This window comes from Phalacrocorax carbo, chromosome 26, assembly GCF_963921805.1.
Source record: "Phalacrocorax carbo chromosome 26, bPhaCar2.1, whole genome shotgun sequence".
NCBI classification, from domain to species: domain Eukaryota; kingdom Metazoa; phylum Chordata; class Aves; order Suliformes; family Phalacrocoracidae; genus Phalacrocorax; species Phalacrocorax carbo.
This window is the reverse complement of record NC_087538.1, coordinates 4,239,631-4,264,938: the sequence shown is the minus strand read 5'-3', so window position 1 is coordinate 4,264,938 and position 25,308 is coordinate 4,239,631. Positions and strand designations below refer to the sequence as shown.

The 25,308-nt window shown below is 68.9% G+C and overlaps 3 protein-coding genes across 7 annotated transcripts; 1 reads left to right on the top strand and 2 right to left on the bottom strand.

Moving 5' to 3' along the window:
* Positions 1-64: 64 nt before the first annotated feature.
* HSD17B8 (hydroxysteroid 17-beta dehydrogenase 8) lies at positions 65-1,926 on the bottom strand. Its single transcript, XM_064473804.1, has 4 exons — positions 1,607-1,926; positions 499-749; positions 249-394; positions 65-83 (listed from the first exon to the last, which is right to left on the bottom strand). The coding sequence occupies exons 1-4, from the start codon at positions 1,650-1,652 to the stop codon at positions 65-67; spliced, it is 462 nt and encodes a 153-aa protein (XP_064329874.1). The 5' UTR covers positions 1,653-1,926.
* A 111-nt stretch (positions 1,927-2,037) lies between these two features.
* On the bottom strand, positions 2,038-15,755 carry SLC39A7 (solute carrier family 39 member 7). Of its 4 annotated transcripts, none has more exons than XM_064473881.1 (9): positions 15,605-15,713; positions 15,000-15,182; positions 14,571-14,963; positions 14,299-14,467; positions 14,136-14,201; positions 13,910-14,032; positions 13,696-13,824; positions 12,326-12,522; positions 2,039-2,492 (listed from the first exon to the last, which is right to left on the bottom strand). In XM_064473881.1, the coding sequence occupies exons 2-9, from the start codon at positions 15,144-15,146 to the stop codon at positions 2,241-2,243; spliced, it is 1,476 nt and encodes a 491-aa protein (XP_064329951.1). In that variant the 5' UTR covers positions 15,147-15,182; positions 15,605-15,713; the 3' UTR covers positions 2,039-2,240. The 4 variants fall into 4 exon arrangements, with proteins under 4 accessions (XP_064329950.1, XP_064329951.1, XP_064329952.1 ...); XM_064473882.1 differs by having other exon boundaries at positions 2,040-2,492; positions 14,571-14,690; positions 14,817-15,182; XM_064473880.1 differs by having other exon boundaries at positions 2,038-2,492; positions 14,571-15,182; positions 15,624-15,755.
* A 62-nt stretch (positions 15,756-15,817) lies between these two features.
* RXRB (retinoid X receptor beta) lies at positions 15,818-24,947 on the top strand. Of its 2 annotated transcripts, none has more exons than XM_064473889.1 (10): positions 15,818-15,962; positions 18,378-18,598; positions 18,708-18,861; positions 21,958-22,137; positions 22,228-22,391; positions 22,523-22,622; positions 23,565-23,697; positions 23,802-23,893; positions 23,984-24,089; positions 24,182-24,947. In XM_064473889.1, exons 1-10 carry the CDS (start codon positions 15,944-15,946, stop codon positions 24,327-24,329), a joined length of 1,317 nt encoding a protein of 438 aa, XP_064329959.1. In that variant the 5' UTR covers positions 15,818-15,943; the 3' UTR covers positions 24,330-24,947. The 2 variants fall into 2 exon arrangements, with proteins under 2 accessions (XP_064329959.1, XP_064329958.1); XM_064473888.1 differs by having other exon boundaries at positions 22,493-22,622.
* Positions 24,948-25,308: the final 361 nt, after the last annotated feature.

Here is a 25,308-nt window from a genome sequence, read left to right as displayed (position 1 = left end):
TCCCCATGACCCCCATGTCCCCGTCCCCGTGACCCCCCGTGTCCCCCCACCCCGTGTCCCCCCGTCACCGTGACCCCCCGTCTCTGTGACCCCCATGTCCCCCCCGCCCCCATGTCACCCCGTCCCCGTGACCCCCCGTGTCCCCCCATCCCTGTGACCCCCCCCGTCCCCCCCACCCCCCCGTGACCCCCCATCCCCGTGACCCCCACGTCCCCCCCACCCCCCCGTGCCCCCCCGTGCCCCCCCACCCCCGGTGCCCCCCCGCGCCCCCCCGTACCGTCAGGTTGACCCCCAGCACCTCCCGGAAGGGCCCCTCCCCCAGCCGCAGCAGGAACTCGTCGCGGGTGATGCCGGCGCACCCCACGCAGATGCTGGGGGGGACCCCAAAGTGCTCCTGTCCGGGGGGGGGGGAGGGGCGTGGGCGCGGGGGTCACCCCAGGTCCCCACTCGGGGAAATTTGGGCCGGGGGGGTGGGGGGTGGGGGTGGGGGGGTGTTACCTGGACGCGGGCCAGGAGCTGGGTGACGCTGGGGGCGGAGGCCACGTCCACCCCGAAGGCGGCGTGGGGCTGGGGGGGGGTCCCACCCCCCGCGTGGGGTGTGTCCCGTCGTCCCGTGTCCCCCCCCCACGCGTGGAGCCCCCCCACGGTCTCTCCCGCCCCCCCGCTCGTCCCGGTCGGGCCACGGCCAGGCGGGCGCCTTCCCGCGCCAGGCGGGGCGCAGACGGCGCGGCCGATGCCGCTGGCGCCTCCTGCGTCACGCGTGGGGGGGCGGGGGGGTCACGCGTGGGGGGGGGGGGGGGGGGGTCACCCGTGGGGTGCTCCCCGGTGGTGCCCCACTCTGCCCCCCCCCCCCCCCCCCCCCACGAGGTATCTGTCACCCACCCCATATGGTGCACGGGGGTTGTGTCGTCCCCCCCCAGTGACACCCGTGGGGTGCTTCACCCCCCCCCCCCCCCAAATGTCACCCGTGGGGTGTGTCCCCCCCTCTCCAAGGGTGCTCACTATGGGCTCTGCCACACACCCCCCCACCCCCAGGGTGTCACCCGTGGGGTTTGACCCCTCTCCCAGGGGTCACAGGGATCGTGTCCTCCCCCCACTGCCACCCGTGGGGTCTGTCCCCCCCCCCCGCGCCACCCGTGGGGTCTGTCCTCCCCCCCCCGCGCCACCCGTGGGGTCTGTCCCCCCCCCCGCGCCACCCGTGGGGTCTGTCCCCCCCCCCCGCGCCACCCGTGGGGTCTGTCCCCCCCACGTCACAGGGGCTCCCCCCCCCCCTCCCCGGGGTCCCCCTGTGGGCTGCCCCCTCCCCCAGTGCCACCCGTGGGGTCTGTCCCCTCCTATCACAGGCCCCACCCCCCACCCCGTGGGCTGTCACGCCCCTCCCCGCGCGTCACAGGGGACCGCCCCACCCCCCCACGTGTCGCGGGGATCCCCCCACCCGCGTCACGTCACCCCCCTACGTCACAGGGGACCCGTGCCCCCCCCCGTGCCCTCGCGTGGGGGACCCTCGCCACCCCCCCCCCGCGTTCCCACCCCCCCCCCCGTCACGCGTGACCTCGCCCCACGCGGGGCGTGACGTCCACCACCCCCCGGCCCACGTCACGGCCACCTGTCACGAGCGCCAGCGCCCCGCCGAGGCGCCCCGCCGAGGCCATGGCGGCACCGGAAGTGACCACAGAGTTGCGGCCGGGAGGGCGCCGCGCGCCGCCGCTCTACGCCCTCTCGATGGTAAGTCCTCCGAGCACCTTTAGGGTTTTTTTTTTTGTTCCCCCATCTTTTTTGATTCACTTTTTCCCGTGGATTTTCGCGCCGGCCGGACGCGCTGGTCCCCGCCGTGGGCCGGGACACCTGGGGCCGCTCAGGGCCCCACTGGCTCATCTCTGCCTTTTCTCTTTAATTAATCAAATCCACAATCTGCTACAGTCATTAAAAAAACCGACAACCCCCTCTCCCCCCCCACCCCAGCCCCAAAACCACCCACCAACACGTCACCCACGGCCCGGACGCCTGGGTCCCCTCTGCGTCCCCCTCCCCTTGGTCCCCACCACTGGAGGCCCCCCCAATCACAGTGACACCCCCACCCCACAAACCGGGGAGCCACAGGACCCCCCCAACGTGGTCCAGAGAACTGGAGGGGGGGGGTGTCTGGGTAAACACATCTCCCCCTCCCCAGAGAGACAAGCCCCCATAATGGGGCGCACACGGGGGGGGGGTGGGGACCCCCCCTGCCCTCCAGGGCCCCCCTACTCGTAGTGGGCGATGACCACCATCATGGCGACGCCGGCCAGCAGCCCCAGGACCTGGAGGAAGGACTGGAGGGGCCCCGCGTCCCGCAGCAGCTCCGGGATGACGGAGACGGTGCCCACGTAGATGAAGCCGCCGGCGGTGAAGGGCAGGACCCCCAGCGTGGCCGCCTCACCTGCCCCCTCCGCCAGCAGCGAGCAGGCGGCCCCCGCCACCGCTCCCAGCGCCGTCACCAGCTGCAGACGCATGGCCTGGGGACGAGGACGGGGTTGGGGACAGCGGCACCCCCCGGGGACACCGCCGGGCAGACGGGGCTCCCTATGGACCCTGGGCACCCAGGGCATTGCGGGCACTGGGGGGTACTGGGGACATGAATGGTACTGGGGACACTGGGGGTACTGGGGACATTATGGGCACCAGGCGCACTGGGGACACCAGACACATCGCTGGTACTGGGGACACCGGGTGTACTGGGGACACTTTGAGGCACCAGGGACACCGGGGGCACTGGGGACAACATGGTCACCAGGGGCACTTTGAGGCACCGGGGGGCACTGGGCATACTGGGGTCACTGGGGGTACCAGGTTCACCAGGGGCACTGAGGACACTGGGGTCACTGGGGGTACCAGGGTCACTGGGGGCACTGAGGACACTGGGGTCACTGGGGGGTTACCAGGGCCACCAGCGGCACTGAGGACACTGGGGTCACTGGGGGGTACCAGGGTCACCAGGGGCTCTGAGGACACTGGGGACACTGGGGGTACAAACGGTCACCAGGGGCACTGAGGACACTGGGGTCACTGGGGGTACAACGGTCACCAGGGGCACTGAGGACACTGGGGTCACCGGGGGTACCAGGGTCACCGGGGGCACTGAGGACACTGGGGTCACTGGGGGTACAACGGTCACCAGGGGCACTGAGGACACTGGGGTCACTGGGGGTACCAGGGTCACCAGGGGCACTGAGGACACTGGGGTCACTGGGGGTACCATGGTCACCGGGGGCACTGAGGACACTGGGGTCACTGGGGGTACAACGGTCACCGGGGGCACTGAGGACACTGGGGTCACTGGGGGTACCATGGTCACCGGGGGCACTGAGGACACTGGGGTCACTGGGGGTACCATGGTCACCGGGGGCACTGAGGACACTGGGGTCACTGGGGGTACAACGGTCACCGGGGGCACTGAGGACACTGCGGTCACTGGGGGTACAACGGTCACCAGGGGCACTGAGGACACTGGGGTCACTGCGGGTACCAGGGTGACCAGGGGCACTGAGGACACTGGGGTCACTGGGGGTACCAGGGTCACCGGGGGCACTGAGGACACTGGGGTCACTGGGGGTACCAGGGTCACCGGGGGCTCTGAGGACACTGGGGTCACTGGGGGTACCAGGGTCACCGAGGGCACTGAGGACACTGGGGTCACTGGGGGTACAACGGACACCGGGGGCACTGAGGACACTGGGGACACTGGGGGTACAACGGTCACCAGGGGCACTGAGGACACTGGGGTCACTGGGGGTACAACGGACACCGGGGGCACTGAGGACACTGGGGACACTGGGGGTACCATGGTCACTGGGGGCACTGAGGACACTGGGGTCACTGGGGGTACAACGGTCACCGGGGGCACTGAGGACACTGGGGTCACCGGGGTTACCAGGGTCACCGGGGGCACTGAGGACACTGGGGTCACTGGGGGTACCAGGGTCACCGGGGGCACTGAGGACACTGGGGTCACTGGGGGTACCAGGGTCACAGGGGGCTCTAAGGACACTGGGGTCACTGGGGGTACCAGGGTCACCAGCGGCACTGAGGACACTGGGGTCACTGGGGGTACCAGGGTCACCGGGGGCACTGAGGACACTGGGGTCACTGGGGGTACCAGGGTCACCGGGGGCACTGAGGACACTGGGGTCACTGGGGGTACCATGGTCACTGGGGGCACTGAGGACACTGGGGTCACTGGGGGTACCAGGGTCACCGGGGGCACTGAGGACACTGGGGACACTGGGGGTACAACGGTCACGGGGGCACTGAGGACACTGGGGTCACCGGGGTTACCAGGGTCACCGGGGGCACTGAGGACACTGGGGTCACTGGGGGTACAACGGTCACCGGGGGCACTGAGGACACTGGGGTCACTGGGGGTACCAGGGTCACCGGGGGCACTGAGGACACTGGGGTCACTGGGGGTACCAGGGTCACAGGGGGCTCTAAGGACACTGGGGTCACTGGGGGTACCATGGTCACTGGGGGCACTGAGGACACTGGGGTCACTGGGGGTACCAGGGTCACCGGGGGCACTGAGGACACTGGGGTCACTGGGGGTACAACGGTCACCGGGGGCACTGAGGACACTGGGGTCACCGGGGTTACCAAGGTCACTGGGGGCACTGAGGACACTGGGGTCACTGGGGGTACAACGGTCACCGGGGGCACTGAGGACACTGGGGTCACCGGGGTTACCAGGGTCACCGGGGGCACTGAGGACACTGGGGTCACTGGGGGTACCAGGGGCACCGGGGGCACTGAGGACACTGGGGTCACTGGGGGTACCAGGGTCACCGGGGGCACTGAGGACACTGGGGTCACTGGGGGTACCATGGTAACAAGGTGCACTGAGGACACTGGGGTCACTGGGGGTACCAGGGTCACCGGGGGCACTGAGGACACTGGGGTCACTGGGGGTTACCAGGGCCACCAGCGGCACTGAGGACACTGGGGTCACTGGGGGTACAACGGTCACCGGGGCACTGAGGACACTGGGGTCACTGGGGGTACCAGGGTCACCGGGGGCACTGAGGACACTGGGGTCACTGGGGGTTACCAGGGCCACCAGCGGCACTGAGGACACTGGGGTCACTGGGGGTACCAAGGTCACCAGGGGCACTGAGCACACTGGGGTCACTGGGGGTACAACGGTCACCGGGGGCACTGAGGACACTGGGGTCACCGGGGTTACCAGGGTCACCGGGGCACTGAGGACACTGGGGTCACTGGGGGTACCAGGGTCACCGGGGGCACTGAGGACACTGGGGTCACTGGGGGTACCAGGGATACTGGGGGCACTGAGGACACTGGGGTCACTGGGGGTACAACGGTCACCAGGGGCACTGAGGACACTGGGGTCACTGGGGGTACAACGGACACCGGGGGCACTGAGGACACTGGGGTCACTGGGGGTACAACGGACACCGGGGGCACTGAGGACACTGGGGTCACCGGGGTTACCAGGGTCACCGGGGGCACTGAGGACACTGGGGTCACTGGGGGTACAACGGACACCGGGGGCACTGAGGACACTGGGGACACTGGGGGTACAACGGTCACCGGGGGCACTGAGGACACTGGGATCACTGGGGGTACCAGGGTCACCGGGGGCACTGAGGACACTGGGGTCACTGGGGGTTACCAGGGCCACCAGCGGCACTGAGGACACTGGGGTCACTGGGGGTACAACGGTCACCGGGGCACTGAGGACACTGGGGTCACTGGGGGTACAACGGACACCGGGGGCACTGAGGACACTGGGGTCACTGGGGGTACCAGGGTCACCGGGGGCACTGAGGACACTGGGGTCACTGGGGGTACCAGGGTCACAGGGGGCTCTAAGGACACTGGGGTCACTGGGGGTACCATGGTCACTGGGGGCACTGAGGACACTGGGGTCACTGGGGGTACCAGGGTCACCGGGGGCACTGAGGACACTGGGGTCACTGGGGGTACAACGGTCACCGGGGGCACTGAGGACACTGGGGTCACCGGGGTTACCAGGGTCACTGGGGGCACTGAGGACACTGGGGTCACTGGGGGTACAACGGTCACCGGGGGCACTGAGGACACTGGGGTCACCGGGGTTACCAGGGTCACCGGGGGCACTGAGGACACTGGGGTCACTGGGGGTACCAGGGGCACCGGGGGCACTGAGGACACTGGGGTCACTGGGGGTACCATGGTAACAAGGTGCACTGAGGACACTGGGGTCACTGGGGGTACCAGGGTCACCGGGGGCACTGAGGACACTGGGGTCACTGGGGGTTACCAGGGCCACCAGCGGCACTGAGGACACTGGGGTCACTGGGGGTACAACGGTCACCGGGGCACTGAGGACACTGGGGACCCTGGGGGTACCAGGGTCACCGGGGGCACTGAGGACACTGGGGTCACTGGGGGTTACCAGGGCCACCAGCGGCACTGAGGACACTGGGGTCACTGGGGGTACCAAGGTCACCAGGGGCACTGAGCACACTGGGGTCACTGGGGGTACAACGGTCACCGGGGGCACTGAGGACACTGGGGTCACCGGGGTTACCAGGGTCACCGGGGCACTGAGGACACTGGGGTCACTGGGGGTACAACGGTCACCAGGGGCACTGAGGACACTGGGGTCACTGGGGGTACCAGGGTCACCGGGGGCACTGAGGACACTGGGGTCACTGGGGGTACAACGGTCACCGGAGCCACTGAGGACACTGGGGTCACTGGGGGTACAACGGTCACCGGGGGCACTGAGGACACTGGGGTCACTGGGGGTACCAGGGATACTGGGGGCACTGAGGACACTGGGGTCACTGGGGGTACAACGGTCACCAGGGGCACTGAGGACACTGGGGTCACTGGGGGTACAACGGACACCGGGGGCACTGAGGACACTGGGGTCACTGGGGGTACAACGGACACCGGGGGCACTGAGGACACTGGGGTCACCGGGGTTACCAGGGTCACCGGGGGCACTGAGGACACTGGGGTCACTGGGGGTACAACGGACACCGGGGGCACTGAGGACACTGGGGACACTGGGGGTACAACGGTCACCGGGGGCACTGAGGACACTGGGATCACTGGGGGTACCAGGGTCACCGGGGGCACTGAGGACACTGGGGTCACTGGGGGTTACCAGGGCCACCAGCGGCACTGAGGACACTGGGGTCACTGGGGGTACAACGGTCACCGGGGCACTGAGGACACTGGGGTCACTGGGGGTACCAGGGTCACCGGGGGCACTGAGGACACTGGGGACACTGGGGGTACAACGGTCACCGGGGGCACTGAGGACACTGGGGTCACTGGGGGTACAACGGTCACCGGGGCACTGAGGACACTGGGGTCACTGGGGGTACCAGGGTCACAGGGGGCTCTAAGGACACTGGGGTCACTGGGGGTACCAGGGTCACTGGGGGCACTGAGGACACTGGGGTCACTGGGGGTACCAGGGTCACCGGGGGCACTGAGGACACTGGGGTCACTGGGGGTACCAGGGTCACAGGGGGCACTGAGGACACTGGGGTCACTGGGGGTACCAGGGTCACAGGGGGCTCTAAGGACACTGGGGTCACTGGGGGTACCAGGGACACTGGGGGCACTGAGGACACTGGGGTCACTGGGGGTACCAGGGTCACCGGGGGCACTGAGGACACTGGGGACACTGGGGGTACAACGGTCACCGGGGGCACTGAGGACACTGGGGTCATTGGGGGTACAACGGTCACCGGGGGCACTGAGGACACTGGGGTCACCGGGGTTACCAGGGTCACCGGGGGCACTGAGGACACTGGGGTCACTGGGGGTACCAGGGTCACCGGGGGCACTGAGGACACTGGGGTCACTGGGGGTACCATGGTAACAAGGTGCACTGAGGACACTGGGGTCACTGGGGGTACCAGGGTCACCGGGGGCACTGAGGACACTGGGGTCACTGGGGGTTACCAGGGCCACCAGCGGCACTGAGGACACTGGGGTCACTGGGGGTACAACGGTCACCGGGGCACCGAGGACACTGGGGTCACTGGGGGTACCAGGGTCACCGGGGGCACTGAGGACACTGGGGTCACTGGGGGTACAACGGTCACCGGGGTTACCAGGGTCACCGGGGGCACTGAGGACACTGGGGTCACTGGGGGTACAACGGTCACCGGGGGCACTGAGGACACTGGGGTCACTGGGGGTACCAGGGTCACCGGGGGCACTGAGGACACTGGGGTCACCGGGGTTACCAGGGTCACCGGGGGCACTGAGGACACTGGGGTCACTGGGGGTACCAGGGTCACCGGGGGCACTGAGGACACTGGGGTCACTGGGGGTACCAGGGTCACAGGGGGCACTGAGGACACTGGGGTCACCGGGGTTACCAGGGTCACCGGGGGCACTGAGGACACTGGGGTCACTGGGGGTACCATGGTAACAAGGTGCACTGAGGACACTGGGGTCACTGGGGGTACCAGGGTCACCGGGGGCACTGAGGACACTGGGGTCACTGGGGGTACCATGGTAACAAGGTGCACTGAGGACACTGGGGTCACTGGGGGTACCAGGGTCACCGGGGGCACTGAGGACACTGGGGTCACTGGGGGTTACCAGGGCCACCAGCGGCACTGAGGACACTGGGGTCACTGGGGGTACAACGGTCACCGGGGGCACTGAGGACACTGGGGTCACTGGGGGTTACCAGGGCCACCAGCGGCACTGAGGACACTGGGGTCACTGGGGGTACCAGGGTCACCGGGGGCACTGAGGACACTGGGGTCACTGGGGGTACCAGGGTCACCGGGGGCACTGAGGACACTGGGGTCACTGGGGGTACAACGGTCACCAGGGGCACTGAGGACACTGGGGTCACTGGGGGTACCAGGGTCACCGGGGGCACTGAGGACACTGGGGTCACTGGGGGTACAACGGTCACCAGGGGCACTGAGGACACTGGGGTCACTGGGGGTACCAGGGTCACCGGGGGCACTGAGGACACTGGGGTCACTGGGGGTACAACGGACACCGGGGGCACTGAGGACACTGGGGTCACTGGGGGTACCATGGTAACAAGGTGCACTGAGGACACTGGGGTCACTGGGGGTACCAGGGTCACCGGGGGCACTGAGGACACTGGGGTCACTGGGGGTTACCAGGGCCACCAGCGGCACTGAGGACACTGGGGTCACTGGGGGTACAACGGTCACCGGGGCACTGAGGACACTGGGGTCACTGGGGGTACCAGGGTCACCGGGGGCACTGAGGACACTGGGGTCACTGGGGGTTACCAGGGCCACCAGCGGCACTGAGGACACTGGGGTCACTGGGGGTACAACGGTCACCAGGGGCACTGAGGACACTGGGGTCACTGGGGGTACCAGGGTCACCGGGGGCACTGAGGACACTGGGGTCACTGGGGGTACAACGGTCACCAGGGGCACTGAGGACACTGGGGTCACTGGGGGTACCAGGGTCACCGGGGGCACTGAGGACACTGGGGTCACTGGGGGTACAACGGACACCGGGGGCACTGAGGACACTGGGGACACTGCGGGTACAACGGTCACCGGGGGCACTGAGGACACTGGGATCACTGGGGGTACCAGGGTCACCGGGGGCACTGAGGACACTGGGGTCACTGGGGGTTACCAGGGCCACCAGCGGCACTGAGGACACTGGGGTCACTGGGGGTACAACGGTCACCGGGGCACTGAGGACACTGGGGTCACTGGGGGTACAACGGACACCGGGGGCACTGAGGACACTGGGGACACTGGGGGTACAACGGTCACCAGGGGCACTGAGGACACTGGGATCACTGGGGGTACCAGGGGCACAGGGGGCACTGAGCACACTGGGGTCACTGGGGGTACCAGGGTCACCGGGGGCACTGAGGACACTGGGGTCACTGGGGGTACAACGGTCACCGGGGGCACTGAGGACACTGGGGTCACCGGGGTTACCAGGGTCACCGGGGGCACTGAGGACACTGGGGTCACTGGGGGTACAACGGTCACCAGGGGCACTGAGGACACTGGGGTCACTGGGGGTACCAGGGTCACCGGGGGCACTGAGGACACTGGGGTCACTGGGGGTACCAGGGTCACCGGGGGCACTGAGGACACTGGGGTCACTGGGGGTACAACGGTCACCGGAGGCACTGAGGACACTGGGGTCACTGGGGGTACCAGGGTCACCGGGGGCACTGAGGACACTGGGGTCACTGGGGGTACAACGGACACCGGGGGCACTGAGGACACTGGGGACACTGCGGGTACAACGGTCACCGGGGGCACTGAGGACACTGGGATCACTGGGGGTACCAGGGTCACCGGGGGCACTGAGGACACTGGGGTCACTGGGGGTACAACGGTCACAGGGGGCACTGAGGACACTGGGGTCACCGGGGTTACCAGGGTCACTGGGGTCACTGGGGGTACCAGGGTCACCGGGGGCACTGAGGACACTGGGGTCACTGGGGGTACCAGGGTCACCGGGGGCACTGAGGACACTGGGGTCACTGGGGGTTACCAGGGCCACCAGCGGCACTGAGGACACTGGGGTCACTGGGGGTACAACGGTCACCGGGGCACTGAGGACACTGGGGTCACTGGGGGTACCAGGGTCACCGGGGGCACTGAGGACACTGGGGACACTGGGGGTACAACGGTCACCGGGGGCACTGAGGACACTGGGGTCACTGGGGGTACAACGGTCACCGGGGCACTGAGGACACTGGGGTCACTGGGGGTACCAGGGTCACCGGGGGCACTGAGGACACTGGGGTCACCGGGGTTACCAGGGTCACCGGGGGCACTGAGGACACTGGGGTCACTGGGGGTACAACGGTCACCGGGGCACTGAGGACACTGGGGTCACTGGGGGTACCAGGGTCACCGGGGGCACTGAGGACACTGGGGTCACTGGGGGTACCAGGGTCACAGGGGGCACTGAGGACACTGGGGTCACTGGGGCACCAGGGACACTGGGGGCACTGAGGACACTGGGGTCACTGGGGGTACCAGGGACACTGGGGGCACTGAGGACACTGGGGTCACCGGGGGTACAACGGTCACCAGGGGCACTGAGGACACTGGGGTCACCGGGGGTACAACGGTCACCAGGGGCACTGAGGACACTGGGGACACTGGGGGTACAACGGTCACCAGGGGCACTGAGGACACTGGGGTCACTGGGGGTACAACGGTCACCAGGGCACCGAGGACACTGGGGACACTGGGGGTACCAGGGTCACCGGGGGCACTGAGGACACTGGGGTCACTGGGGGTACCAAGGTCACCAGGGGCTCTAAGGACACTGGGGTCACTGGGGGTACCAGGGTCACCAGGGGCTCTAAGGACACTGGGGTCACTGGGGGTACCAGGGTCACTGGGGGCACTGAGGACACTGGGGTCACTGGGGGTACAACGGTCACCGGGGCACTGAGGACACTGGGGACACTGGGGGTACAACGGTCACTGGGGGCACTGAGGACACTGGGGTCACTGGGGGTATCAGGGTCACCGGGGGCACTGAGAACACTGGGGTCACTGGGGGTACCAGGGTCACCGGGGGCTCTGAGGACACTGGGGTCACTGGGGGTACCAGGGTGACCAGGGGCACTGAGGACACTGGGGTCACCGGGGGTACTTTGGGGCACCGGGGTTATTGGGGACACTGCGGGTACTGGGAGCACTTTGGGGCACCAGGGGCACTTGGGGCGCCCAGGGTGCTGTGGTCACAGGGGATGCTGGGGACCCCGGGGCCACCAGGGATGCTGGAGGCCCTGGGGATGCTGGGGACCCTGGGTACACTGGCGATGCTGGGGAGCCTGGGGGTGCTGGGGTCCGTGGTGATGCTGGGGACTCTGGGGATGCTGGGGACCCTGGGGACACTGGGGGTGCTGGGGACCCTGGGGGTACTGGGGTCCCTGGTGATGCTGGGGACTCTGGGGATGCTGGGGACCCTGTGGGTGCTGGGGACAATGGGGACACTGGGGGTGCTGGGCACCCTGGGGATCCTGGGGGTACTGGGGTCCCTGGTGATGCTGGGGACCCTGGGGGTGCTGGAGACCCTGGGGGTGCTGGGGACCCTAGAGGTACTGGGGTCCGTGGTGATGCTGGGGACTCTGGGGATGCTGGGGACTCTGGGGGTGCTGGGGACGATGGGGGTGCTGGGGACGACTGGGACCCTGGGGGTGCTGGGGACCCTGGAGGTACTGGGGACGCTGGGGACCCCGGGGACCCCAGGGCCACTGGGGATGCTGAGGACACTGGGGACCCCGGGGCCACTGGGGACCCTGGGGACCCCGGGGCCGCCGCTGGGGCCTCACCTTGCGCTTGCTGCAGCCCGACTGGACGAGGATGGCGAAGTCGCCCACCTCGTGGGGCAGCTCGTGCAGCAGCACCGTCACCGCCGTCACCGTCCCCAGCCCCGGCCCCGCCAGGAAGGAGGCGCCGATGGCCAGGCCGTCGGTGAAGTTGTGCGCCACGTCGGCCGCCAGGTTCAGGTACCCCGACACCGCCATGGCTGCGGGGACAGCGCGGGGACGCCGGGGGGGACACGCACACACGTGTCAGCGCCCCACGAGGGTCCCCGCCACCCCCCCCAACATCCCCACACCCCCTCTCAGCGTCCCTGTCCCCTGTGGGGTCCTGTGTTCCCCCCAGTCCTTGTCACCCCTCCCAGTGCCCCTGTCCGGATTGGGGTCCCCCTCCGGTCCTTGTCCCCCCCCACAGCGTCCCTGTCCCCCGTGGGGTCCCGTGTCCCCCCCAGTTCTTGCCCCATGGGGTCCCTTTCCCCCATCAGGGTCTTAGTTACACCTCCCAGTGTCCCTGTCCCCCATGGGGTCCCCCCTGGTCCTTGTCACCCCCAGTGTCCCTGTCCCCCGTGGGGTCCCCCTCCGGTCCTTGTCACCCCTCCCAGTGTCCCTGTCCTCCGTGGGGTACCCCCAGTCCGTGTCACCCCTCCCAGTGTCCCTGTCCCCATTGGGGTCCCCCCGTGGGTCCTTGTCACCCCCCCCAGTGTCCCTGTCCCCCGTGGGGTCCCCCCATGGGTCCTTGTCACCCCTCCCAGTGCCCCTATCCCCCACGGGGTCCCCCCCGGTCCTTGTCACCCCTCCCAGTGTCCCTGTCCCCCGTGGGGTCCCCCCCCGTGGGTCCTTGTCACCCCCCCAGCGTCCCTGTCCCCCATGGGGTCCCCCCCTGTCCTTGTCACCCCCCCCAGTGTCCCTGTCCCCCGTGGGGTCGCCCCCAGTCCGTGCCACTCCCCCTCAGCGTCCCTGTCCCCCGTGGGGTCCCCCCGTGGGTCCTTGTCACCCCACCCAGTGCCCCTATCCCCCACGGGGTCCCCCCCGGTCCTTGTCACCCCCCCCAGTGTCCCTGTCCCCCACGGGGTCCCGCCCGTCCTTGTCACCCCCCCCAGCGTCCCTGTGCCCCATGGGGTCGCCCCCAGTCCGTGTCACCCCCCCCCCCAGCGTCCCTGTCTCCCGTGGGGTCCCCCCCTGTCCTTGTCACCCCTCCCAGTGTCCCTGTCCCCCACGGGGTCCCCCCCGGTCCTTGTCACCCCCCGCAGCGTCCCTGTCCCCCGTGGGGTCCCCCCCGGTCCGTGTCACCCCGCCAGTGCCCCTGCCCTATTGGGGTCCCTCTTGCCCCCCACCCCCCTCCTCTGGCCCCCTCCCAGGTGTCCCCGTCCCCCCCGTACCCGACTCCTCCGCCGCCTTCCCCGCCGGCCGGCTCTTGCCGCGGTGGCCCTTGGTGGCCGTCCTCTCCCGCCGCCCCGCCGCCCCCGGCTCCTCCTCGCCTTCGCTGGAGCTGCTCTTGGCCTTGACCCCTGGCGACGGGGGCGACGGGGCGGGGTCAGCGTGTGCGTGTCCCCAACCCCTCCCGTCACCCCCCGCCACGACGACGTCACCTACCGTGGCCGTGGCCGTGGCCGTGGCCGCCCTTGGCGTGCCGGACGAAGGTCTCCACCACCAGGAAGGCCACGATGCCGGCCAGCACCCACATCCCCACCGTCAGCATGCGGGCGTGCTCCTGGCCTGGCCGAGGGGGACACGGTGGCATCTGTCCCCTCAGTGTCCCCAACGCGTCCCCCTGCTCACCCCCCTTCTCCCCCCCGCCCCCCCCACTCCAATGTCCTACCGTGGTGCGAGTGACCGTGGCCGCCCGGCTCGGCGTGAGCATGGCCGCCGTCGTGAGCGTGGGGCGCTGCGGGGACGTAAAGGAGGGGGACGGTGGGTGTCACCGTGTCCCCGTTGTCCCCAAGTGGGGGGTTTTGGGGGCGGGGTGACGCACACGCACTCACCGAGAGCGTGGGGGATGAGGTGGAGGAAGGCGTCCCCCAGCAGCCCCCCCGCCGCGAAGCTGAGGAGCAGCTTGAGGAGCGCCTGGTGCCGGGGGGCGTTGGACTCCACCGGGATGAGGAAGAGGACGAGGTACGGGGCGGCGCTGATCACCAGGGTGGCCGCCATCGTCTGCGGTGGGGACAGGACGGGGGGGGGTCACAGGGTGCTCCTCCCCCACCCTGCGATGTCCCCAGGGGGTCTTTGGGTTGGGGGGGAGGGACACGACACTCACGTGCATCCACAGCGTCACTGTGTCCGTCCGCGGCGGCGGCGGTTTGGTGGGATCCGGGGGGAGACGCTCGTGCGAGGGGCGGCGGGCGTCCTCGTGCGAGTGGCTGTGACCATGGTGGGGGTCCTCATGCGAGTGGCCATGATGCCCGTGGTACATGCCCTCGTGCGAGTGGCCGTGGTGGAGGTCCTCACGCGAGTGGCCATGGTGCCCATGGTACATGCCCTCGTGCGAGTGGCCGTGGTGGAGGTCCTCGTGCGAGTGGCCATGGTGCCCATGGTACACGCCCTCGTGCGAGTGGCCGTGGTGGAGGTCCTCGTGCGAGTGGCCATGGTGCCCATGGTACATGCCCTCGTGTGAGTGACTGTGCCCATGGTGGAGGTCCTCGTGCGAGTGGCCATGCTGCCCATGGTACATGCCCTCGTGCGAGTGTCCGTGCCCGTGATACATGCCCTCGTGCGAGTGGCCATGGTGCAGGTCCTCGTGCGAGGCGGTGGGGACCGGCAGCAGGCAGAGGGCCAGCACGGCGCCGGCGGTGAGGGCAACGCTGAGTCCCCGCGTCCGGGCAGCTGCCGCCATCGCCCCGGTGAGGCGAGATGGGTCAACCAATGGCTCCTACCATAGAGACGAAGGGATGAGCGTCCAGACAAGCCCCAATGGCTACCAAGGCAGAGGGGCAAGACCATAGAGACGCCGCATAGAGTGGCACCATTGGTTGTGCCATACGCTGGCGAGATGAAGGGATAGAGCGGTTCTAACGGGACATAAAGAGGAGATAGAGTGCTGCCAACCAACCCTACCATCGAGACAAAGGGATGAGGGTCCAGAGCGGCCCCCCGGGGACACCATAGAGATGGGGAAGAGGGGACCGGAGCGGTCACCCAACAGACCCAGGGAGGAGGGAGCTGAGCGGCGCGGAGCCATAGAGAGAAGGAGCGGGGGAAGGTAGAGCGGCCGTGCCCCTCCCGCCCTCCACGGCGGCGGGTGCCCCTCTAGCCACGTCTCCATGGTCCGGGGGAGGTGTGGGGGGGTCTCACCGTCCGCGCGCTCCGTTACCTCCGGCTCCGGCCCAACGTGGCACCGCGGCCCCGCCCCTTTCCCGGCGAGATCTCGCGAGGCTTCGCGAGGAGTGGGCGTGGGAGGGAAGAGCGGGCGGAAGTGCCCGTCGTCAAAATGGCGGCTGCGCCGCCATTTTGGCGACGGGCATTTTTTTCGCCGGAGGGTGCGGGGCTGCGCGAGGCGCGGGGGCTGCCGGGAGCCGCGCGGGGCATTGTGGGACGGTGGGGCGGCAGGCGGCGGCGCCCGGAGCAGGCCCGGACCGGGGCGGGCGGGGGGGGGGCGGGGAGCCGGGACCGGAGCCCCCCCGGCAACGCGGGATGGGCGACAGCGACCGCGGTCAGCGGAACGGGCGGGGGGGCGGGGTTGGGGGGCGGAGGGGGGGTCCGGGTCTGGGGGGGGTCCTGGGGTGATCTTGGGGGGTTCTGGGTCTGGGGGGTCCTGGGGTGATCTTGGGGGGTTCTGGGTCTGGGGGGTCCTGGGGTGATCTTGGGGGGTTCTGGGTCTGGGGGGTCACGGGGTGATCTGGGGGGGCTCTGGGTCTGGGGGGTCCTGGGGTGATGTTGGGGGGTTCTGGGTCTGGGGGGTCACGGAGTGATGTTGGGGGGTTCTGGGTCTGGGGGGTCACGGAGTGATGTTGGGGGGTTCTGGGTCTGGGGGGTCACGGGGTGATGTTGGGGGTTTCTGGGTCTGGGGGGTCCTGGGGTGATCTTGGGGGGTTCTGGGTCTGGGGGGTCACGGGGTGATCTTGGGGGGGTTTTGGGTCTGGGGGGTCCTGGGGTGATCTTGGGGGGGTTTTGGGTCTGGGGGGTCCTGGGGTGATCTTGGGGGGGTTTTGGGTCTGGGGGGTCCTGGGGTGATCTTGGGGGGGTTTTGGGTCTGGGGGGTCCTGGGGTGATCTTGGGGGGTTCTGGGTCTGGGGGGTCACGGGGTGATCTTGGGGGGTTCTGGGTCTGGGGGGTCCTGGGGTGATGTTGGGGGGCTCTGGGTCTGGGGGGTCCTGGGGTGATCTTGGGGGGCTCTGGGTCTGGGGGGTCACGGGGTGATCTTGGGGGGTTCTGGGTCTGGGGGGTCCTGGGGTGATCTTGGGGGGCTCTGGGTCTGGGGGGTCCTGGGGTGATCTTGGGGGGTTCTGGGTCTGGGGGGTCACGGGGTGATGTTGGGGGGTTCTGGGTTTGGGGGGTCACGGGGTGATGTTGGGGGTTTCTGGGTCTGGGGGGTCCTGGGGTGATCTTGGGGGGTTCTGGGTCTGGGGGGTCCTGGGGTGATGTTGGGGGTTTCTGGGTCTGGGGGCTCCTGGGGTGATCTTGGGGGGTTCTGGGTCTGGGGGGTCCTGGGGTGATGTTGGGGGGTTCTGGGTCTGGGGGGTCACGGGGTGATCTTGGGGGGCTCTGGGTCTGGGTGGTCCTGGGGTGATCTTGGGGGGCTCTGGGTCTGGGGGGTCCTGGGGTGATCTTGGGGGGTTCTGGGTCTGGGGGCTCCTGGGGTGATCTTGGGGGGGTTTTGGGTCTGGGGGCTCCTGGGGTGATCTTGGGGGGGTTTTGGGTCTGGGGGCTCCTGGGGTGATCTTGGGGGGGTTTTGGGTCTGGGGGGTCATGGGGTGATCTTGGGGGGGTTCTGGGTCTGGGGGGTCACGGGGTGATGTTGGGGGGTTCTGGGTCTGGGGGGTCATGGGGTGATCTTGGGGGGTTCTGGGTCTGGGGGGTCACGGGGTGATGATGGGGGGTTCTGGGTCTGGGGGGTCACGGGGTGATGTTGGGGGGTTCTGGGTCTGGGGGGTCACGGGGTGATCTGGGGGGGTTCTGGGTCTGGGGGGTCCTGGGGTGATCTTGGGGGGGTTCTGGGTCTGGGGGCTCACGGGGTGATGTTGGGGGGTTTTGGGTCTGGGGGGTCATGGGGTGATCTTTTGGGGTTCTGGGTCTGGGGGGTCACGGGGTGATGTTGGGGGGTTCTGGGTCTGGGGGTGGTCCTGGGGTGATGATGGGGGGCTGCATCTGCACAGGGGGGCCATAAGGGGGGTATGGGGGTTCCCTGAGATCCAAAGGGGGGCTGTGGGGCGTGCTTATGGGTCTGGGGGCGTTCTGGGGTGATGGTGGGGGCTTGGGGAGAGGCTTATGGGTTTGGGGGGAGGCCTGAAGTGTAAAGGTGGGGCTGGGGGGGCAGGTTATGGGTTTGGGGGGCCCCTGAGGTACAAAGGAGGGTTTTGGGGAACCCTGGAGTGCTGTTGGGGGGCTGCAGGTGCAAAGCAAGGCTCTGGGTGGGGCAGCTTGTGGGTCTGGGGGGGGCCTTGGCTTGGTGTTGTGGGGGGCTGTTTTCTGATTTGGGGGGGCCTGAGATGTAAAGTGGGGGTTCAGGAGGGTGCTTATGGCTTTGGGGTAGCCCTGGGGTGATGATGTTGGGGGGCTGTGGGTGCAGAAGGGGGGCTGAGGAAGGGGAGCTGGCGTGATTTGGGGGGGGGGCTACCAGTGCAAAGCAAGGCTTGGGGGGGGGGGGGCAGCTTATGGATTTGAGGGGGGCCCTGACCTGACGTTGGGGGGCTGCGGGTACAACGGGGGGCTGTGGGGAGAAGCCCATGGATGGGGGGGTGGGGGGCGCAGCGCAGGACACTACGTGGAGGGGGGGTCTCCAGGTTTGGGGGGGGGTCCCTTCGACGCTGCCCCAGCGCTCGGCGCCCGAGGGGAGCGAGGGCTGGCGGGGTCGGGGATGGAGTTGGGGGGGTCCCTCACCGTGCCCCCCCCCCCCGTCCCCCCCCAGACTGCCGGAGCCCAGACAGCTCATCCCTGAGCGCCTCCCCGCCCCCCCCGGAGCCGTCGGCCCCCCTCCACCACCCCTCCATGATCGGTTCGGCCATGACCTCCCTCAACTCCCCCGTCGCCAGCCTGGGCTCCCCGTTCCCCGTCATCAGCTCCTCCATGGGCTCCCCGGGGCTCCCCGCCACCCCCGCCATCGCCTACGGCCCCGTCAGCAGCCCCCAGGTAAGGGGGCAGCCCCCCCGCCCCCTCCCTTAAATGAATCGGGGGTTTTGGGGTGGGGAAGGGGGCTCCCGCCAGCCCTGCCCGCCTTCCCCCCCCCCCTTTCTCGCAGATCAATTCCACGGTCAACCTCTCGGGGCTGCACCCCGTCAGCAGCTCGGAGGACGTGAAGCCGCCTCTGGGGATCCGGGCTGTCCCTTGTCACCCCCACGGCCCCGGCGTCGCCGGCAAACGCCTCTGCGCCATCTGCGGGGATCGCTCCTCGGGTAACCGCCGGCCCCCCGTCCTCCGCGGGGGTCCCTGGGGGGCGCCGGCGCCTCGGGGTGCTTCGTGGGGTCCCTCTGGGGGCGCCTGGGTGTTCTGGGGGGTCCCTCTGGGGGCACCTGGGTGTTCTGGGGGGTCCCTGGGGCACCTGGGTGTTCTGGGGGGTCCCTCTGGGGGCACCTGGGTGCTTTGTGGGGTCCCTCTGGGGGTGTTGGGGTGCTTTGTGGGGTCCCGCTGGGGGCGCCTGGGTGTTCTGTGGGGTCCCTGGGGGCACCTGGGTGCTTCGTGGGGTCCCCCTAGGGACGTTGGGGTGCTTCGTGGGGTCCCGCTGGGGGCACCTGGGTGTTCTGGGGGGTCCCTCTGGGGGTGTTGGGGTGTTCTGTAGGGCCCCTGGGTGCTTCGTGGGGGTCCCTCTGGGGGTGTTGGGGTGCTTCGTGGGGTCCCTTGGGGACACCCGGGTGTTCTGGGGGGTCCCTGGGGGACACTTGGGTGCTTCATGGAGTCCCTCTGGGGACGTTGGGGTGTTCTGTGGGGTCCCTGGGGGCACCTGGGTGCTTCGTGGGGTCCCTCTGGGGGTGTTGGGGTGTTCTGTGGGGTCCCTCTGGGGACACCTGGGTGTTCTGTTGGGTCCCTGGGGGACACTTCGGTGCTTCATGGGGTCCCTCTGGGGGTGTTGGGGCGCTTCATGGGGTCCCTCTGGGGACGTTGGGGTGCTTCGTGGGGTCCCTGGGGGCACCTGGGTGCTTCGTGGGGTCCCTCTGGGGGTGTTGGGGTGTTCTGTGGGGTCCCTCTGGGGACACCTGGGTGTTCTGTTGGGTCCCTGGGGGACACTTCAGTGCTTCATGGGGTCCCTCTGGGGACGTTGGGGCGCTTCGTGGGGTCCCTGGGGGCACCTGGGTGCTTCGTGGGGTCCTTCTGGGGTGTTGGGGTGTCCTGTGGGGCCCCTGGGTGTTCTGGGGTGTCCCTCTGGGGGTGTTGGGGTGCTTCGTGGGGTCCCTCTGGGGGCCCGTGGGTGTTCTGTGGGGTCCCTCTGGGGGCCCGTGGGTGTTCTGTGGGGTCCCTCTGGGGACACCTGGGTGCTTCGTGGGGTCCCTCTGGGGACACCTGGGTGTTCTGTGGGGTCCCTGGGGGACACTTGGGTGCTTTGTGGGGTTCCTCTGGGGGTGTTGGGGTGTTCTGTGGGGTCCCTGGGGGCACCTGGGTGCTTCGTGGGGTCCCTCTGGGGTCATCGGGGTGTTCTGTGGGGTCCCTGGGGGGCACTGGCATGTCCGGGTCCTTCACGGGGGGGTCCCAGTGGGGACACCTGGGTGCTTTGGGGGGTCCCTCTGGGGCACCAGGACAAGTGGGTTCTCTGTAAGGTCCCTCCAGGGACACGGGGGTCTTCGATGGGGTTCCTGTGTGACATGGGGACACGCGGCTCTGCCCGGGGGGGACAATGGGCTTCTCGTGGGGGTCCCTGTGTGACGCCACATGGGTGACACAGAGGGGTTGAGGGTGCTTAGGGGCCTTCGGGGGGTGGGACAGAGGCTTTGGGGAGCCCTGGATCCTCTGTGGGGTGGGACATGGGGACCCCCAGGTCCTCTGTGGGGTGGGACATGGGGCATTGGGGACACCTGGGTCATCCTCAGGACGGGGTGTGGGGACCCCCAGGTCCTCTGTGGGGTGGGACAGAGGGGGTTGGGGGCACCTTGTTCATCCTCAGGACGGGGTGTGGGGGCACCTGGGTCCTCTGTGGGGTGGGACAGAGGGGGTTGGGGGCACCTGGGTCATCCTCAGGACGGGGTGTGGGGACCCCCAGGTCCTCTGTGGGGTGGGACAGAGGGGGTTGGGGGCACCTTGTTCATCCTCAGGACGGGGTGTGGGGGCACCTGGGTCCTCTGTGGGGCGGGACAGAGGGGGTTGGGGACACCTGGGTCATCCTCAGGACGGGGTGTGGGGGCACCTGGGTCCTCTGTGGGGTGGGACAGAGGGGGTTGGGGACACCTGGGTCATCCTCAGGACGGGGTGTGGGGGCACCTGGGTCCTCTGTGGGGTGGGACAGAGGGGGTTGGGGACACCTGGGTCATCCTCAGGACGGGGTGTGGGGACACCTGGGTCCTCTGTGGGGTGGGACAGAGGGGGTTGGGGGCACCTTGTTCATCCTCAGGACGGGGTGTGGGGGCACCTGGGTCCTCTGTGGGGCGGGACAGAGGGGGTTGGGGGCACCTTGTTCATCCTCAGGACGGGGTGTGGGGGCACCTGGGTCCTTCCTGGGGTGGGACAGAGGGGGTTGGGGGCACCTTGTTCATCCTCAGGATGGGGTGTGGGGGCACCTGGGTCCTTCCTGGGGTGGGACAGAGGGGGTTGGGGACACCTGGGTCATCCTCAGGACGGGGTGTGGGGGCACCTGGGTCCTTCCTGGGGTGGGACAGAGGGGGTTGGGGACACCTGGGTCATCCTCAGGATGGGGTGTGGGGGCACCTGGGTCCTCTGTGGGGCGGGACAGAGGGGGTTGGGGGCACCTTGTTCATCCTCAGGACGGGGTGTGGGGGCACCTGGGTCCTCTGTGGGGTGGGACAGAGGGGGTTGGGGGCACCTGGGTCATCCTCAGGACGGGGTGTGGGGGCACCTGGGTTCTCTGTGGGGTGGGACAGAGGGGGTTGGGGGCCCCTTGGTCATCCTCAGGACGGGGTGTGGGGGCACCTGGGTCCTTCCTGGGGTGGGACAGAGGGGGTTGGGGGCACCTTGTTCATCCTCAGGACGGGGTGTGGGGACCCCCAGGTCCTCTGTGGGGTGGGACAGAGGGGGTTGGGGACACCTTGTTCATCCTCAGGACGGGGTGTGGGGGCACCTGGGTCCTCTGTGGGGTGGGACAGAGGGGGTTGGGGACACCTGGGTCATCCTCAGGACGGGGTGTGGGGGCACCTGGGTCCTCTGTGGGGCGGGACAGAGGGGGTTGGGGGCACCTGGGTCATCCTCAGGATGCACCACCAAGGGTGGGGCCCCCTCCACCCTGCCCCAGCCACCACCACCTTTCGGACGCTGACCCCCCGCCGCCGCGGGGCGACGCCGGGGCGGTGGGGGGCGCCCCCCGCTGACCCCCCGCCCCGTCCCCGCAGGGAAGCATTACGGGGTGTACAGCTGCGAGGGTTGCAAAGGCTTCTTCAAACGCACCATCCGCAAGGACCTGACCTACACCTGCCGCGACAACAAGGACTGCGTGGTGGACAAGCGCCAACGCAACCGCTGCCAGTACTGCCGCTACCAGAAGTGCCTGGCCACCGGCATGAAACGGGAAGGTAACCGGCCACGCCGGGATACGGGGTGGGGACCCCCCCCCCCCTAGACCCCCTTTTTCTCACCTCCCTGTCCCCCCGCGCCCGCCCCAGCCGTGCAGGAGGAGCGACAACGGGGGAAGGAGAAGGAGGGCGATGGCGAGCTGGGGGCCAACGCCAACGAGGAGATGCCGGTGGAGAAGATTTTAGAAGCCGAGTTGGCGGTGGAGCAGAAATCGGACCAAAGCGTTGACGGCGCCGGCACCGGCGGCAGCTCGGTGAGTTATTTTTGGGGCGGTTTGGGGCATAAAGGGGTCCCCGGGGGGATTCCTGGCCCACCTCGCTGACCCCTTTACATGTCCCCCGCCCTACTCATCAGCCCAATGACCCGGTGACCAACATCTGCCAGGCCGCCGACAAGCAGCTCTTCACGCTGGTGGAGTGGGCCAAGAGGATCCCCCATTTCTCCGAGCTGCCCCTGGACGACCAAGTCATCCTGCTACGGGCGGGTGAGGAGCGGGCGGGGGTCTTCTGCCCCACGGCGAGCACCTCTGGGGTCTCCCAGGGGCGGTTGATGCCTTGCGGGGGGAGGTATTTGCCCTGTGGAGGGGTATTTTGGGGGGGCTGAAGCAGATCTGCCCTATAGATGGGGTGTCTGGGGGTCCACAGGAAGGGATTTGCCCCACAGGGGGAGTGTTTGCCCCATGGAGGGGGTATTGGGGGGGTCTGTGGGGAGGGATGTGCCCCACGGGGGGAGTGTTTGCCCCACGGAGGGGGTATTGGGGGGTCTGTGGGAAGGGATTGCCCCACGGGGGGAGTATTTGCCCCACGGAGGGGGTATTGGGGGGTCTGTGGGAAGGGATTGCCCCACGGCGGGAGTATTTGCCCCACAGAGGGGGGGTTTTGGGGCTGCAGGAGGGGGTATGCCCCACAGAGGGACTCTCCAGGGGGGTATCTGCCCCTTGGAGGGGTATTTTGGGGGGCCACAGGAGGTGATTTGCCCCATGGCAGGTACACTGGGGGGCTGCAGGAAGGGACCCCCCCATGGAGGGGGCGCCCAGGGGGTGCTACCCCTGGGAAGGGGGGTTTTGGGGGGGGCCATAGGAGGGAATCTGCCCCACGGAAGGGGCTTCTGGGGGATCTGCCCCACAGAGGTGGCACTGTGGGGGTTTGGGGGGACAGCCCGGGATGGAAGGGGGGGGTTTGGGGTACCTGAGGGTATTTGGGGAACCCCCGTGGGGGCATGGGGGGGGGGGGGGGATGGGGCAGGCGAGGGGGGCGTCAGCCCCACACCGCGGCACGAGGAGGACACACACACACCCAGAGCGGAGATGTGTGAGGCTGAGGTGGGGGGGGGGGGGGGGGTCTCGGGGTCTGTCTGTCCCCCCCCCAAAGGATTTGGGGGGGAGGGGGGGGGGGTTTATGCCACGTCCTCCCCCACCCCCCCGCAGGCTGGAACGAGCTGCTCATCGCCTCCTTCTCCCACCGCTCCATCTCGGTGAAGGACGGCATCCTGCTGGCCACCGGCCTCCACGTCCACCGCAACAGCGCCCACAGCGCCGGCGTGGGGGCCATCTTCGATAGGTGGGGGGTTTCGGGGGTCCTACTGAGGCGGGGGGGGGGGGGTGGGGCGACACCCCCAAACCGCCCCGACGCACCCCCCCGCACCCTCCCTTTCCCCGCCGCAGGGTGCTGACCGAGCTGGTCTCCAAGATGCGAGACATGCGCATGGATAAGACGGAGCTTGGCTGCCTTCGCGCCATCATCCTCTTCAATCCGGGTACGGCGCTGCCGCCGCGAAGCTGGGGGGGGGGGGGTTATGGGGTTGGGGACCCCCCCCCTTCACCCCGTTCCGTGCCCCCGTGCGCAGATGCCAAGGGACTCTCCAACCCCGGCGAGGTGGAGCTGCTCCGGGAGAAGGTTTACGCTTCCCTCGAGTCCTACTGCAAGCAGAAGTACCCGGAGCAGCAGGGCAGGTAGGGAGGGGGTTTGGGGGGGATTTTTTGGGGGGGGGGGTCCCTTGTGTGTGTGCCCCCCCCCCCAAAAAAAAACCCCCCACCCCCTCCAGGTTCGCCAAGCTGCTCCTGCGCCTGCCGGCCCTGCGCTCCATCGGCCTCAAATGCCTCGAGCACCTCTTCTTCTTCAAGCTCATCGGGGACACCCCCATCGACACCTTCCTCATGGAGATGCTCGAAGCCCCCCACCAGCTCTCCTGAGCCCCCCCAGAATTCGGGGGGCGGGGGGGAAGGGGGGGCAACAGAGTCCTCCCAAGGGGTCTTGGGGGGGGGTCCCTTGTGTTCCTCCCCCCACCCCACCTCAGCCCCTTGTAAAATAACACCACACACACACACACCCCCCTCCCCATCCTGGGGTGCCCGTCGTGCCGGGGCGGCTCCCCCTGGGGTGGGGGGGGGGGGGAAGGGCAGGGGGTGGCCCCCCGACACCCCCAAACAGCGTGTCCCGGGGCTGGGGGAGGAGAGGGGGGTCCCCATCCCCCCCCCACCCCACCACTCAGGCACCCGATAGCACTTTGAATCGCTTCCCGCACCCCCCCCTCTCCCCCCCCCCGACTATGCAGCAGGTACCCGGGGCCGGGGTGGGGTGGGGGGGGGGTCCCCAGCCACCCCGGGGCCGCTGAGGGGGGGGGGGACGACGTGGGGGGGCTTTGTTTTTATTGTAGGTCCTACAGCCCCCCCCCAAGCCCCCCCCCCGCCCCCTCCCCCGTGATTTTATTTGGCTTCGGCGTCTCCCACCCCCACCCCAAACCCCCCCCCCCCCGCCCCGAACTTGGTCGCTTTGGATTTTCAGTGATTAAAGTTGCTGCTTCTCAGTCACTGAGGGGTGTCGGGGGCTTATTTGGGGGACCCCCCCCCACCCCAGGGACCCCACCCCCACCCCAAAGAACCCCCCCCCCGTACCCAAAAAACCTGGGGGGGGGGTGTGGGGTGTCCCCTCTGTCCCCCTCACGGCCGACACCGCCACCCGCCGCAGCTATTTTGGGGTCAAATCTCCGGCTCCCAAAATAGCCGCTGGTTTTGGGGAGGGGGGGTGTGGAGCGGGGAGGGCCCCCCCCCACCCCAGGGCCCCCCCCCAGCCCCCCCCCGGCGCGGCGGCGGCGCACAGTGCCGGCTCTGTGCCGGCGGTGAAGGGCCGAGTGTCTGAGCCTGGGCCGCGGCCAGGGCTGGGCCGCAGCGG